The sequence below is a fragment of the Papilio polytes genome, unplaced genomic scaffold (genome assembly GCF_000836215.1).
Source record: "Papilio polytes unplaced genomic scaffold, Ppol_1.0 DF821388.1, whole genome shotgun sequence".
NCBI classification, from domain to species: domain Eukaryota; kingdom Metazoa; phylum Arthropoda; class Insecta; order Lepidoptera; family Papilionidae; genus Papilio; species Papilio polytes.
The window spans coordinates 308,435-323,704 of NW_013527816.1; the positions used below are offsets into that span (position 1 = coordinate 308,435).

General features: G+C 32.2%; 1 protein-coding gene across 4 annotated transcripts in view; it reads left to right on the forward strand.

Moving 5' to 3' along the window:
• The first annotated feature begins 1,088 nt into the window (after nucleotides 1–1,088).
• Nucleotides 1,089–15,270, forward strand: part of LOC106109011 — a 40,772-nt gene continuing 26,590 nt past the window's right edge. The window contains exons 1-8 of one of the 4 annotated variants that reach the window (XM_013290404.1): nucleotides 1,089–1,164; nucleotides 3,906–4,938; nucleotides 5,347–5,551; nucleotides 8,406–8,519; nucleotides 8,817–8,929; nucleotides 9,273–9,383; nucleotides 9,718–9,819; nucleotides 9,925–10,053. In XM_013290404.1, coding sequence (XP_013145858.1) covers nucleotides 4,117–4,938; nucleotides 5,347–5,551; nucleotides 8,406–8,519; nucleotides 8,817–8,929; nucleotides 9,273–9,383; nucleotides 9,718–9,819; nucleotides 9,925–10,053 — 1,596 coding nt within the window. In that variant the 5' untranslated portion in view covers nucleotides 1,089–1,164; nucleotides 3,906–4,116. Of the gene's footprint in view, nucleotides 1,320–3,905; nucleotides 4,939–5,346; nucleotides 5,552–8,405; nucleotides 8,520–8,816; nucleotides 8,930–9,272; nucleotides 9,384–9,717; nucleotides 9,820–9,924; nucleotides 10,054–15,270 lie in introns of all 4 variants that reach the window. The other 3 variants (XM_013290401.1, XM_013290402.1, XM_013290403.1) reach the window with 3 other exon arrangements.

Below are 15,270 nucleotides of genomic sequence, written 5' to 3' on the forward strand. Positions count from 1 at the left end.
TCCCGTTAATAACACATTCTATCCTTTACTTTTCTGTGAGCCAGTTTGCGGAGACAATATGGGACTCTTCTTATATTTTTAATAATTTACAATAGAGAATCATGCCGAGTTTTTATAAAATGTACTTTAATCAATTATTGTTAGTTACACATTCACACCTTTTACACCTCTTCCAATTTGTGTGTATACTCATTACTTATAAATACACATATTTTATATGTAGTATGCCTGTAAGGTAAAATTAAAAAAAAACCCTCAAACTGAATAGTCGTCGTGGGGAATAGAAGACCACGACCGTCCATTATTACTACAAGAAAATATTCTATATTAATATATATTTTTTAATGTTTTAAAATAACTCATTAATTGTAATGTATTTTTTTGTTTTCTTTGTGTAGACATTAAAAGAATTGTAATGAAGTATATGGGAAGGAATTGTCTCCTGTGACACAGGGCAACCTACTACAGGAGCCAAGACTTTCATGAAATGTATGCAAGAGTCAATAAATGAATTATTATTATTATTACTATACACAAAATAGTTAGACACATAAATACATTACAATAAAAATAGAAAAAAAAACAAATACAGAAGAAACCAAAGTTAACAAGATAAATAATATAAAAATAAGCCAGTGGAATAAATGTCTTGGAGGAGGCATTTGCTTACTAGCAGATAGCTGTTAAGAAAAAAAATGTGTAAATTTGTATAGCTAGGTCATATGTTCTTTGTAAGCTATCCTGAATAAAAGGACATTTCATATCATTATTTCATTCATGCGTAAGTGCAAGAGTCTGAGAGAGCGTGAAGGCATATATACTCATACGCCATCTTTTGATTAAGGCAAGTAAATAAAAGAACTGAACCAGGCGTGCGTCTATTTCAGTAAATAGATAAAAATACTGTTGCCATTACATTAACTTATTTATGTATTGTTTTTTTTTTAAATGTTTTGATTTCATTTTATTAAACATTGTTTTTTTTTTGGCGATAGTTTAATTATCGATTTGAATATAACACAAAATCGTAGTGTATTAAAAATTTGATCATATTTTTTCCCTTGGCAATACTAACCTATCAGTTGTCAGTAAAATGTCAGTGTCGTCGTTTCCTACAATTATCTGGTCTATTGTATGCGGAAAGTGGGAACATTTTGCCTTGTGGTAACTAGCAAATTGTTTCATATTCATGGAATTTACAAAAAGTTTACTACTAGCTTATGTTAATTTATGAATAATGATGGTGAAAAAATGTGTGTGACAAATTATGAGATGTCATTGTGTTGACTTTAATGGTGATGTGATGTGATGTGTTTACGGTTTGTTCTACAAATAATTTCGTCACGTCTCTTTCGATTTTCCCTATACTTTAGTCTCGTTGAGGCAGGTCCTAATACTTTTATTTAAATATATAATCAAAGTAATACATAAAAACACTTTTTATACACTTTTAGTAGAAAGTTTATTATTAGTTAGCTGGAATATCAGTAAATTAATAAAATCAGTGATAGAAGTTTAAAAAGTAGATGATAGTATATTCATATGTGATTAATAATATTTTTTAGTTAAAAATAAACTTTTATCTAAAGTTAGTCACTAATTAATTAATTCTAATGATAAACAAACTTTTCCTTCAGATAATTTATTTAATAAAAAATCATAATACAGTTTTTTTAAGAAATATGACCGTGTTTCAACTGCATTGACACTTAGATTGAAAGAAATTATAAAAAAAAAACCAGAACAATTCATATCTAAATAAGTGTGGCCGCAGCCAAAACCCATATTTAAGCATGCAATGGTGACAAATGTTAATTAACAACTCTTATTAAAAGGCCTATTATTAAATTGTTTAGTGCATATAGATTTATTTCATAGATAGTTGGTGATAACAAAGGCATAAACCAATGTGATATATGTAATATTCTATAAAAGAAGATTAATTCATGTATTCTTCTTTACATGTTATTCTTTAAACAACTATGAAATAGTTTTATTTAATCAAATATGTCTTAATGTTTTACAGTCATATACTAAGTAAACAACAGATATACTAGTTTTCATTAATTAAAAATTACTTTTTTGTGTTATAATGTGGCAAAATGTGCAAGAGACTCGCAATTGCAACTGTGTTTCCTCCCTTTAATCAATGGAATAGAAGATGCACATAATCAGGATATTATCCTTTATTGTGCGTCTCCTCTGCCGTCAAGTTAACCTCAATCAATTATATTTGACGGTTGATAGAGATGTATGGAAGAGCAGCACATACTGTGCCGACCCTCCATAAGGGATAAGCCAAGATGAAGATGATGACTTATATTTGTACACAAAATATTTTGATTATTTAAATAACCAAATGTATCCAGTCAATTGGCAGTCATGATGGTGTGGTACAAAGCAATAAATAACATGCCCGTGGTAATTGTGATGACATAACACATAAATATTTAGGACAAAGTATTTGACAATGTTGTGTTGGACAATACAGAATAGACCTCTCTCACATATCTAATTGTTGACTTTTAAAATACCAGTAATATTAAAAAAGAGATTATAAACTTTTAATAAGAAAATTTTAATTGACTTTTTCCAGGTTAGATGAAATAAGATTTGCATTTATGGCTTTTTAAGTTTCTAGTAAATATCAATGTACGCACAGATTTAAAACTTCAGAGTAAGTTGCATACATAAATAAATATGTAATTCTGCTGTACTTATCTAGAGATCTTCCCTTTGAAATGAGTTTAATCACTATTACAAACTTGAATTTCTTATCAGCAACTGTTTGATTAAACTGGACAGGCTGAGATAACCAAGTTCTTTTGCATTGAATTCAATATTATCTTTGCTAACTATTTATCATATCAATCTCCTTGATTTTCCAAGTTAATATGATTTTAAATATCCATCAGAGTATTTACAAATGTCTATGAAAACAGCTTTCTCTGTATATTACCAACACAACAATCTTATTTTAAAAAGTTTAATTCCAACTATTATTACCGTACCATTATATAATAATTAGGTTATTAGGTTAAAATTCTCCTTATCTTTGTTACAATTAAAGAATATTTAACTAAAATTTTAATGACAAGAACACTTGATTTTTGCTGTTGACCTACATCATATTGAATTAATTTTTAAGTTACGTTCGTATCCTTATCTAAAAATTAATACACGTGTTGACTCACTGAAATATCTTATAGTATATGTTGATTTTTTGTATATTTTATTTATTCTTATCATAAGTCAACAAATATTTCTTAATATAACGTAAAAAAAATAGTTAATCTGCTAAATGTGTTCCGTAGTTTTTGCCTATCGTAATCTATAGAACGCGTGCTTTAACAGATCATCCGAAACTGAGTAAGAATGCAAGGTACAATTATGGAATTGAGTAAATACAGATTATAGTTGGCATAGACTTAGCCTTAGATAAGTCTGGCCTTGCTCATGCACGTTTGCATTGGCCGGCCATTTATCTTTAAACGCTTTGCGTCTGATCAGAATTAATGAAATATTAATTGCAATTCAAATCTGTGACTGTTGTAACATCTAATGTTTTAATGATCGACCTGTATGTTTGTACCCTTGGATAATATACCCAACGAGAATACAATACCCGGTTAAAATCAATAGATTTGCTCAACTAGATATATGTTTATGAACGTAAGACTTTCTTATCACAGTACTAAAAGTAAAAACAATTATAGAGTCAGTAGTTCCATTAACTGCATGCGGCAGCACAAGAGCCGGCTAGAACGGTGATAGACGGCAACTAGACAGTATACATTGTAGCGGTACAGGACCAATTTTATTCCTTTTCTAACATCCACCATTTACGCCCAAGGAAAGGATAAGCGAAAGAGATATGACATAATTTATATAAAATGCATTTTCAGATCAGTGAAATGTACATTGGTATGTGGTCGCGTATTACTCACAGTGAAATGTCGACCAATCGGTGACGGAAGCCACGAAGTTTGTCTAGATATTACTTAAGAGCAAATAAAAACAATAACATGTGACTATTTTTGGTTAATTTGTATGTAAAGTGACTTAGTTTCGTTCCGTAATTTAATTATATAAAATTATTGTTTCGAATGCTGTCCAATGGATTCCGAATCAGAACGGAGCTCGAATACCCAGGTAAAAAATGAGAAGACGAAAAAAATGGAGACAGAAAGTACAGACATGACTTTGGACCAAGTATGCAAACAAGTCAGCAAACTGGAGGTAGATGACGGAAGCAATGGCTCCGGAAGTTCGACGGATAGCGAAGATTTGGTTAACGCTATTAATTATAATACAATAACTTCTTTAGCTGCACTTAAAGATATTATTCAAGGAGAGAATGACACCCCTGAAACTGACAGTTTCTTCCAGCATTATTTCATGAACCATTGCAACAATCTTTCGAGTCGTAACAGTAATTCGCCGTTCCCGTTTGTGGAGAGGCGACGCCTATCACAATGCCGTGAAGAAGACGAAGATGATGAGAAAAAGAAAGATACAGCAGACGTGTTGGGTAAAGCTTGGCTGGCTCATAAGAGTACAGACCTCACAGAAAATGATACACGGACAAGTAAAAAGCAATCCCAGGATGAAGATTCTTCAACAGATGAACGGGAATCTTCTAAGCGCACTGTAATTGGACCAAAACACAAATTCTTAGTGACTACAGCCGAAGCAGCTGTACCTCCGCCACAAGTGGAAAAAGTTATTCGATCACAAGTTCATAACGCTCACACGGTACACTTTGGTACAAAAGGAGTTGAAGAGCAAAGACGAAGTGTTCGATCAATTTTTGCTGACGAGAATCTTCACCGAGATAAAAATTATTTTGACAGTAGTTTAATAGAAATAAGATCTACGGTGGACGGTATACCATCTAGCTCAGAAGACATTTGGGTGATGCGAAAGGAAGAATTAAAGGTATGATCATGACGATTGTTAATAACAATTGTCTATATAGTTATTGGCTGTATGCCGCGACTGTCCGTTCGGAATAAAAAAAATGTTTAGAAGCATATATGTTCTACTAGCCTTTTAGGAGATACCTTCTAAATCCAAACATATAACTTTCTCGTTTATAATGCGAGGAATGTTGAATTAAAAATCATACTTCTACCGGTAATCTTTATTGTTTTTATCGGTAAAGACTTCAGTTTAAGGTCAAAAATCTTTTGAAATCCCTGTAATTTTCAGATGAATCTTGTGATTTAAATGTTTATCTTTATTTAAATACCATTTATACATTATGATACAATACGTTACAGCAATAATTTTAAATAAAACCTATGAGATACAGATATTTATCAGTGACGTTTATTAAATTTTCAGAAAGAAATTGGCAAGTCCAAATCTAAAGTAGTCGATCCGCTCAAACAATCTGTAGAAGATAAGCTAGACAAGAAAGAAATAAAGAGGAACCGTTCTGGCACTTGGGGATCGCAGGTTTCATACAAGGAAATCGAACCTGTGAAGAAAACAAACCTTAAAAAAGAAAAAGAAAGAAGAAGCAGCGATGAGAGGCGACAAAAACGAGGTGAATATCTTTTTTTATGTTACGCTACGTTTGCTTGAAATTTTAGTGAGCTATTTCAAATAGTTTCTTATTACTAAAACAGGGTAGAAAAATGCTGGATCCTCATTTAGATTAGTGGAAACGAACCCATTTTGTGAAAGCTATCATTTGATCTCTGATTGAAGTGAGATTTTAAAAACAATGAGAATAGATTTTCATCGCCCGCCGTAACGTTTGGTCAGAATGAGCCCACGTACTATTTGAGTTGCCGTATATCTGGCGCCCCGCCAACACTTAGCCAGATAGAGTACCTGATAAAAGAATGTTACGTAAAGCAGGTTATAAAGTATATCTCTATGTTATCTATTCAATTAATCGTTGAGTTCTAATGAACAGAACCATAGGAAGACATCCTCAAAGTGTTTTTAACGACATAATTTAAGTAAGATTTTTTTTATTTAAACTTACGCCATTCTATTGTAAGCTGTACCTAAGCTAATAACTGCTCGTTAGTAGTCTTTTCTTATTGAACGAGGGGTAGTGGACGTAAGGTAATAGCTATTCCTTTGTCTGTAAACAAACTAAATATGTTAAATATGAACCTGAATGCAGAAACAATAGGGAGTAGTTTATTTAAACTCATTCTATTTTATAATCTGTACCTTACATCTATTTCATTTATTATGCGAACGATCACGTAATTTATAGCTGCACAAATCAGGTATGTTCTGTGAGGTCATGGTACTTTCCCAGTCTATTCGACTGATTCAATCCGCAAACTAACATCATCGCTGTTGAACTTTATGAATTGTTTAACTGGGTTTCCACTGTCGAAATATTGTATTGTCATCTCTCCAATTTCTTCTTAACAAAGCGAAATAATAATGTGGTTGAATACAAATACAAGCAGTTGAAGTTCATGGTAACAAGCTATTTTAAATGCCATTAGACAAGTTTAACTTTACAATATGTAAGACGATTGTGAGTGTTTTGTTTACACATAATTATATACGTTGTATTAAAACAGCGAACACTCGCTGTAAACATAAACTTATTAAAGCAATTATAATCGGTAAAGTACTTTGATCAAAGTCACTGTGTTGCAATAATAAACGTTCAAGTGTTTTTATCACCCTACTATTATATTTCTTATGAGTGAATAACACATGTCGATACATACAGTTTTTGCACAACATGAAGAAAATTAAAGCGAAATAGCAAAATAAATAAATGTATTTGAACGTTAGTCAAATATGCTTCTCAGAAAACACATAAGGATTAACTAATTTATGTAATTAATACAAATAACGTCAGTTAACTTTTGTCGTAATCCTGTAAGAACTAATGTTCGTTAATGTCGATAAACTTATCAGTGATCGTTGTTATGACGAACGCTATCGGAATTTGTTGTGGTGTTGAGCGTAACAAATGCATAATGCATGCCGTTTCAATGCGCTAATATTACGCGAAAATAGCGGTATTAGCGTTAGAGTTATTTTGGTAAATGGCTATTTGTTTATTGCGAACGTTCTCGCCTTTTTTACGAGACTTCGTGATCTGACCGTGACATAGCAACTCTATTTAATTGTCTATTATTAAAGGGACATATGGAGACCGTGTGCCGTAGTCTTTAATTGGTCGCTAAGGGATATCTTTTTATAAAAAAATAGTATATGAAATCTACAAGAATTATAAGATTTAAATGCGTTGCTAGTACAATGAACAAACACGTTTATGTCGTGTGCTAACTTAAAGAGACCTACTTAATGATTTATAGTAGTAATCAGTAGAAATTGGAAATATTATAGAAATTACTATACTCAGGGCCTTGGGTTAGTAAGAACGAGTGGACAAGTTGGTCAAATCCTGCATACGCAGTACATAAAACGAATTGGTATTCTGTACAGCAACTGAACATTGATTACCGAAATAATCCGTACATCAGAGCTTTTTATATACAAAGTAAAAGCGGATATAACAAAATGGATAGTAATACAACCGACCGAGATATGCTAGGGAGCGTAACGTATACACGCAGTTATAATTACGCACTGCAATGTCATTGATTAACTCTAACCATAAAGCGTAGCCTACAAACGGTATCGACGGGTACCAACAATAAAATAGCAATAATACAATAAAATCCCTGTGTCTAAAAGGCTAAGGTCTAAGATGCTTTGACGATCTACGATTCCGCTGGTGATGCTCACGTCCATCTGCGTTTTGCGACATTTTGTTTCAAGAGATATTAAATCCCAATAATTGCTATAGGTGAAGAAACAAGCCATGATTTCATACCAACCATTGAGTCATTAAGAAAATACGTAGGTAATAAAAGAGGCTTTTTAATGAAATTCTTCTTTCTTTGCCCGAAGCTTAGGTTGCGTGTTTTTGTTACGTGATATTGTAAGCGTATGTTTAGGTAAATGCTGGCAAACAATAAGATTTGTTATTTACAATATATTAGATATACTTTCAAATTGTATACGTTATTTGTAGTATTATGTGTAACCTATGTTTAACTCCGTCTAACTAATAGTGGTCTCTGAGAAAATATTTGATTTTATTCGTTTTAATAAAATTCATTTAATTCTCTTTCTGTCCTAGTTGTATGAATAAATCCTACTAATGTTATCAATGCGAAAGTTTAGATTGATGAATGGATGGATGTTTGTTAGAGCTTGTAGTCTAAACGGCTGAACGAACCTCCATGAAATTTGGCAGAGAATAGTCCGGAAGACCATATAGACTATTAGCTTTTGAATTTTTTAATTCCACGTGGTCGAAGTCGCGGGCGAAATCTAGTATAAACTAAATTAAATGTATCATATGTTTAGTAAGTAATGACATATGGCAATAACATGTCCCTTTTTAGACCATCGCCTGGACGCAGCGATTACTCGCAGCTCACAATCAGTTGGCGAACGCAAGCGTCGAGGGTCTGCTGATGATGGACAGGCTGATCAACTATACCAACAGACTATACACGGTAATGTATCAATTATCAATTGTATTAAAATTAAAATCCAAATTTCCGTAATCGAACAGCATGTATGGATGTATGGAGATTGAAGCGGTTATATGATGCTAGTCAGTACAATATCTACTATAATTCATAGAGCCGATTTTACGGTTTGTGGACAATCCTAATATTGACTACAATTTTTTTTTAATAAAAAGTTATTTTGTAAATTTCAATATTTAGGTACTTCGAATACACGAAAACTGTCAATACACAGCTGATTAACATTACGATGTTAAGATCTTATTTTATTGTTTTATGCAGGGACAAGTGGGGTGAGCAGACGTCCAGCCCTATTTGATATTTTCAAATCACGTCCTCGGGGAGATGCAAAGCGTCATATGTCTATAATGCAGCAATTCAAGTCAACTGTTCAGGTTTGTTTATTTTAAATACTAGCTTTTACCTGCGACTCTGTCCGCGTGGTATTAAAAAATAATAAAAGTAAGAAGCCTATGTGTTTTTCCAGACTATGTACTACGTTTATGCCAAATTTCATTGAGATCCGTTCAGCCGTTTAGTCTATAAAATCTAACAAACATCCATCTAAACTTCCTTTTAGTATGATTACAGTGAAAACCATTTTATTTAATGTGAAGTAAACTAAATACTTTGATATTTAGTTATCTTGTTGATTTTTTCTTAGCTTAATTTAAAATCATAGATTCATCTTGACCGTTATCTCAGGTTTCATGAGAAAACATCTTTTTTTTTTTTTAGAATATGACGAAATCTAGTGGCAGCACTAAAGAAGGTCAGAAAACAGAGACAGGAGAACAAGGCGCGTTGCCAGGGTCTACATCGCCCCATCCGCAAGGTGTGGACACTGCGGTAAGGCAAATACACTAGTTTTCATAATTGTAAATTTCACTTTATAGTTTAACCAGTAATATAAAAAACCCTCGTCATGTTACTGAAAACAGTAAGGAAACTGGTAACGCTCTCTTGAATTTTTAGATTATTGGTTAAGTTACATCTTAGCTAGGACAGTTCATTTTTCATAGGGAAAAATTTACAGTGTCTTTAAATGTGATTATTCAACTGTGGGAGGCTTTTACTTGTAATCTGGTCCATATATTGTAATAACATTAATGTATGGATTTAAATAAAGCTAAAAAAAAATGTGATAAAACTCTTTTTACAATTAAGTTTTTTTTTATTATAGACTGGTGGTAGCCAGAAAAATGAAAAAACAGTCTCCGACAGCAGCGAATTGGGAGGCGGGTCTAACTCTACTGCTACATCTCCACAGGGTAGTGACGCTATGGTAAGATATAAATACTTTGCACTAAATTATTTTTTTAATTCTAGTTTCATAAAATTTGTTTTGTGGAAACGGAGATTATTATTAAAAATATTTTTTTTCTTGCAGTACGCCCATACATTACGTCCGGAAATGTTGTATAGACGACAAAGTCCAATTGCAAGAGTACTCGATATGTTTAGAGGAATGACATCTGCAAATCCTCAGCCGGAACAAGTTAATCAGAAACGTCGAATGGTAAGTATTGATTTTGTTTGTTTGCGATAGATGGCGTTGTTATAAATTGTATAATTCCAAGTTACCCAACTAGATGGCGCTGTTTTACATATGCTTGAAAGTGGACAATTTAAATTTTTAAAACAGTTTTATTTTTGAAGCTTTCTATGTGATATTCAACATGAAAAAACATCGTCACAATATTACCAACCAAATATTTCTCAGTATTAGATACCGATAATATGTAATGATATTGTAATGTATCAATCAATCAATGTATGTATTCAAATAATATATTGTTGTCTTTGTTCTATCAAAGATAATCTGAGAAATGACAAGCCAATATAATCGTAATGGCTGTCATAGTTATTCACACTTTGTTAATGTTAGCTGTAATATAGTATGTACCGATTATACTAGGTTTTGTAATGGTTGCCTCGAAAGGATTCTGCATATGTGAAGGCAATGATATCCAATGGACACATTGGTTTGACCTCTAAATCCGAGAAAACAGAAACATTTTGCTTTACATGTTTTGATGACAGAAGCATTAATTAAAGTAACTTTCAACAAACAAACACACAATTATTATGTATGAGATATACATAAGTAAATAATTTTTATATTGAAAATATTTGGATAGATTTATCTTTCAAAGGAAGATTCTATAATCTTATCTGTGTATTGTACGGATAACTATGATTGGAGAAACATTATGTTTTTCTATGATAGAGAACTCGTAATATTCCCTTATATACCGGATACCGATCAAAACGAAACTTACACACTACAAACTAAAATCACACTTATAAAAAAAAATGTTTATATCCTAGCGTCTCACTAACATTTTCATTAGGTACTAAACACATCGATACGGAAATAAAACTAAACTAACGACTAATAATTTGTGTTGTGTATTGAAAGGTAAAGATGAAATTTAGACATTATAATTAGTAAACTAGCAAACACGTTCTACATTTTTTTCTTTGTATTTAATTTAACAGAGTTACCTTCTTCACCACATCTCTCTATTTCAAGTTTATTACAAAATCATTAAAAATTTCATAAGTAGACCATATTCGAAAGGATTAAAAATTACTATAAAAATCTTTCAGAAAAATTTCACATCTAAATTTGTGTCGCCCGTTAAAATCATTGGATCATTTCGCTACAGGTAAAAATAATCACAAATCTTACTACAATGATATACAAAGGATAGTTTTACACGGATGGAAGACCAATCAGCCGCCGTTAAACTACGTGAAACACGACGTAATAACGCTTGATAAATCGAGGCTAAATGAATACGGAAAACATAACGTTAGCGACCGTACATTGTGCACTTTGTTGTGTACTAATCATTCCGCGCGGTATTCCATTCTGTGAACAACACTTCTTTGAAAGACAATACGTTGCCTACTGAAACGGTGATATTTCAGAAAAATTTGTTCAGAAAATTGATGCTGTAGAAATTGCGCACGATTGCACGACGACTCCCGGGACCGGTTACACTTCCGTAACGAAATACCAGCATCTTCGGAAATTGTTCACTCACCTTAACCGTTGCATAACAAACTAGTATCTCGTGACAATAACGTTATCGCTCAGTACTTCAAGAGATGCCTTCGAGGTATAACCTCGGCTATTCAACGCGACTTTGCGAAACATTCTCCCACTTTAAGTGTTATAGTCGCTCCCGCGGTATGTTTTGTTAGTGCGGTGTCAGTGAATACGTCGATATGTCAAATTATTTTCGTTGGATTAAAGGGAAGAGGGACGAAGATGTTTTTTATTCGGAAAAGCCTAGAAGTCGCTCTCTTGATCCGAGATCTTTGGAATTATCTGGTATCAGGTTGGTTGCTCAGAATCATCAACAACAAGAAGAGGTATGAATATTGAATTGAAGTAATTTGACTTGTTTGTGTGAATTTGTTTAGTCACTTAAGGATGTATTGGTAAGAAAATGTGTAAATTAGGAATCGCCACTAGTATACACGATTACGCAAACAAACATTTGTAAATATTCCTGGAAAATTAATTACCTCAGAATCTTATAATGCTTACGTTTAATCCACAGACAATTTCTTTCTCATTATTCTTTTACATTAATTAATTCTAAATTAGTCGTATTGCTTAAGAAAAAATATCCAATGAATAATTTTGTTTCCATTGTTGTTTTTTCCATAAATGTGTTTGTTTCCTTCTCGTTGGCGGCAAATGTCTTCTTTGCTACGTAGGATATTATAACTTTACTGAGGTCTACGTATATTTTGTACAAGGTCAATTTAATTATCAAATTAAAGTTTCGAAAAATTGTAATGAAATGTATCTGTTACTATTTATTTATAGTAATTTTAAACAACATAATTGTTTTACTATTTATACAACTAATTACATTTTAAACCTGTACCATATTTGTTGATTAATTTAATAGCTTGTACCGAGTTATCACTATGATAACGTAATATGTTTGTCTGTAATTGCGTTACAATACACAATGTTAACGTTTTTCGTAGTCACCAAAAAGCAAATAATTTAATTTTATTATGTATTAAGTATGAAGTAATTTAAAATATAGGACATTAGCAAAAATTCTGCTATAAAATATAACGAAAGTCCCCATTTCTTTGGTAAATGCCACCAACCAAACGAATACCACATACCACCTACTTGTATATCGTAAAAATTGCATACGTTTATCTTAAATTTGACGACTCTATTTAATTAATGATAGACTACTCCGTACACCGTAGTAAAGGTTTATCTTCCCTAGTTATCGTGATTGATGAGCGACTTGATCATTGTGACCTAACACGTTTGGTTTCCTCTTCCGAAATAGCTAAATAAAATATGTAGCCAGCCCTTTAGTATCAAGGAAAAATAAGTTGAGGACATCTTTCTATGTTCCTAATGTAAATATACTGATAATGATTTGCTTTGCATCGGTTTATTTTATCGGCATATAGCAAGGTATTGGCTTCATACAAATTGTTAAAATACTACGTGGTACTGACGGCCGAATAAGCGACGGAAGGACAAACTTTGATAGGGTTGTACTTGATCGCATTAACTATGTATATTAATAGGATTAGGTAACATCATCATCTCTTCTACCTTGTCCTACTCTATCATCCATCATCTCAGTCATCACTCCCTTTTTGATCATGTCACCTTTCGCGCAATCCATCCATCTCTTTCTAAGTCTACCTCTACCGGTGTACCCTTCCACACTCATAATTAACGTTCTTCTTTTAACATGCGATTCATCCCTCCTCATAAAATCCAATCATAACCTAGAATTAGACATTTCTTTGTTGTCTGTTTTATGTGAAATGTTCAATATTAGGAAGTGAACTATGATTTAATTACGTAACACTGTGTTTTACACAAGACAATGGATTTAGTGACTACTTAACGAATTGTAAGCTATGGTTATTTATCAATGCACCTATGTACGGTAATAAATACAAAAATCTTTGTGGTAAATTAGCGTAAAGGCTTCCTTGCTTCTAGTCTCTGGATGTTCAATGTAAAAACGCCTATACAAAATCATATTCTGTTGTTTTAGAGAAAATAATAAAGGAACAGCAATATATTATTATTGGTAATGGTTGGTTTTCTTTTTTCTCGTTTGTATTTTTTTTTTGTTCAAGTGTATTGTGTTGTATTGTGTTGCAATGTGTTACGGAACTGATTAAATGTGTATTATTATTATATTTTTGTACAGTTGCGAGAAGACTCAGATATAAAGTAGAACAACTTTTAAAAGCTACGAATCTCTCATATATCATCTTTTATTATAAGTATGTTCATAAAAATTTGTAGTTGTTCTTTAAGATTTACCTTGATTGTAAACAATGTTTGTATGCAAGTTCTAGCTTCTTTGAAGGTATTATTCAATTAAGCGGTATGATTGTGAAGTAATATGTTTTTCCTGTTATTAATATGTGTACAAATGCTTTAATTGCGTCAGATATACATGCACATTTTATAAATACATGTTTGTCAAGAGAGACGAATCCAGACACATGGTTACAGTAAGAATTTATGTTAATAAATAGCTTTTCAGTGTTGTCTGCAGGGCTGACACTGCACACGACAAGCCTTTGTCACTCGACATGCTTGAACAACAAAATCTTAATAGGCTTTGCATTGTCTGAATAAAACATAATTTCATTAATATTAAGTTACTATCTTTCAAAACAAAAGTTAGTACCCTATGTACCTATACCCTACATCTAGGCCTAATTTAATCGAGATCCATTCAGTAGTCTAGGCTACAAACTGTAACAAACATCCCTCATCCAGATTTCCGTCTTTATGCATTTGTAATATAATGTTAGTACAATAATTTTAATTACATTCCTAATATATTTCGTGTGTGAAAATTTTCACATAGTTACCAACCTATTTATCGAAAAATTTCAAAATTCGTTTCTTTAGTTATTTTCGTGAATTTAAATATTTGTCAATTCAAATTTACATATGAATGATAGCTTAAGAATCTTGCAACGAAGAGCCCCTGTTTCTATGACCCTGCAGGTCAAGGATACCTTTGTACCAGACGTAGTCAAATTCGTGTAATAAAAACGTGTAGTTTCATTTTCAGCTTTAATAAAAAAACATAGTTTTATATGTAACCCTTTCTGTTGTATTGTTATACGTTATAATTGGTTTCATCGACTTAATACTTTAAGTCTAGGAACTACTGCTTTTACCTTTATAGTTGTTTTAATTATATTTAGGTATCTATTGATAAACGCTCGTAATGCAATATTCTATGGTTGGCCTGACCTAAGTATATTTCCCGATAACTATATTAGGACCTTGTGCCTCGTGTCAATTTCCTCTATTCAGCGTTGTACGTAAAGTGCTTTCATTGCATCAACTATATTAACTACAAACATTTACGTCTACCCTGGAAAGGGGAATGTTTAATTATATTTATATTGAAACTTAATTTTTCTTTGATAAACATCTCGAATATTATTTTTCTTTGATACTGAATGAGAAATTGTTCGTTAGGAGCTAGCTTAGACTGGGAATAGACGTGACTCAGTGAAAAGACATACTGCGCAGTACCATGAAAGAAATATTAGCGATTAGCCACGGCATTGCAAGGGTGAATATTAGGCCAACATTTTTTGACCGACTTCCCAAAAGAAGGAGGTATTCAATTCGACCGTATATTTTTTTTTTTTATTTTTTTTTTATGTGTGTTACGGCATAACTCCGCCG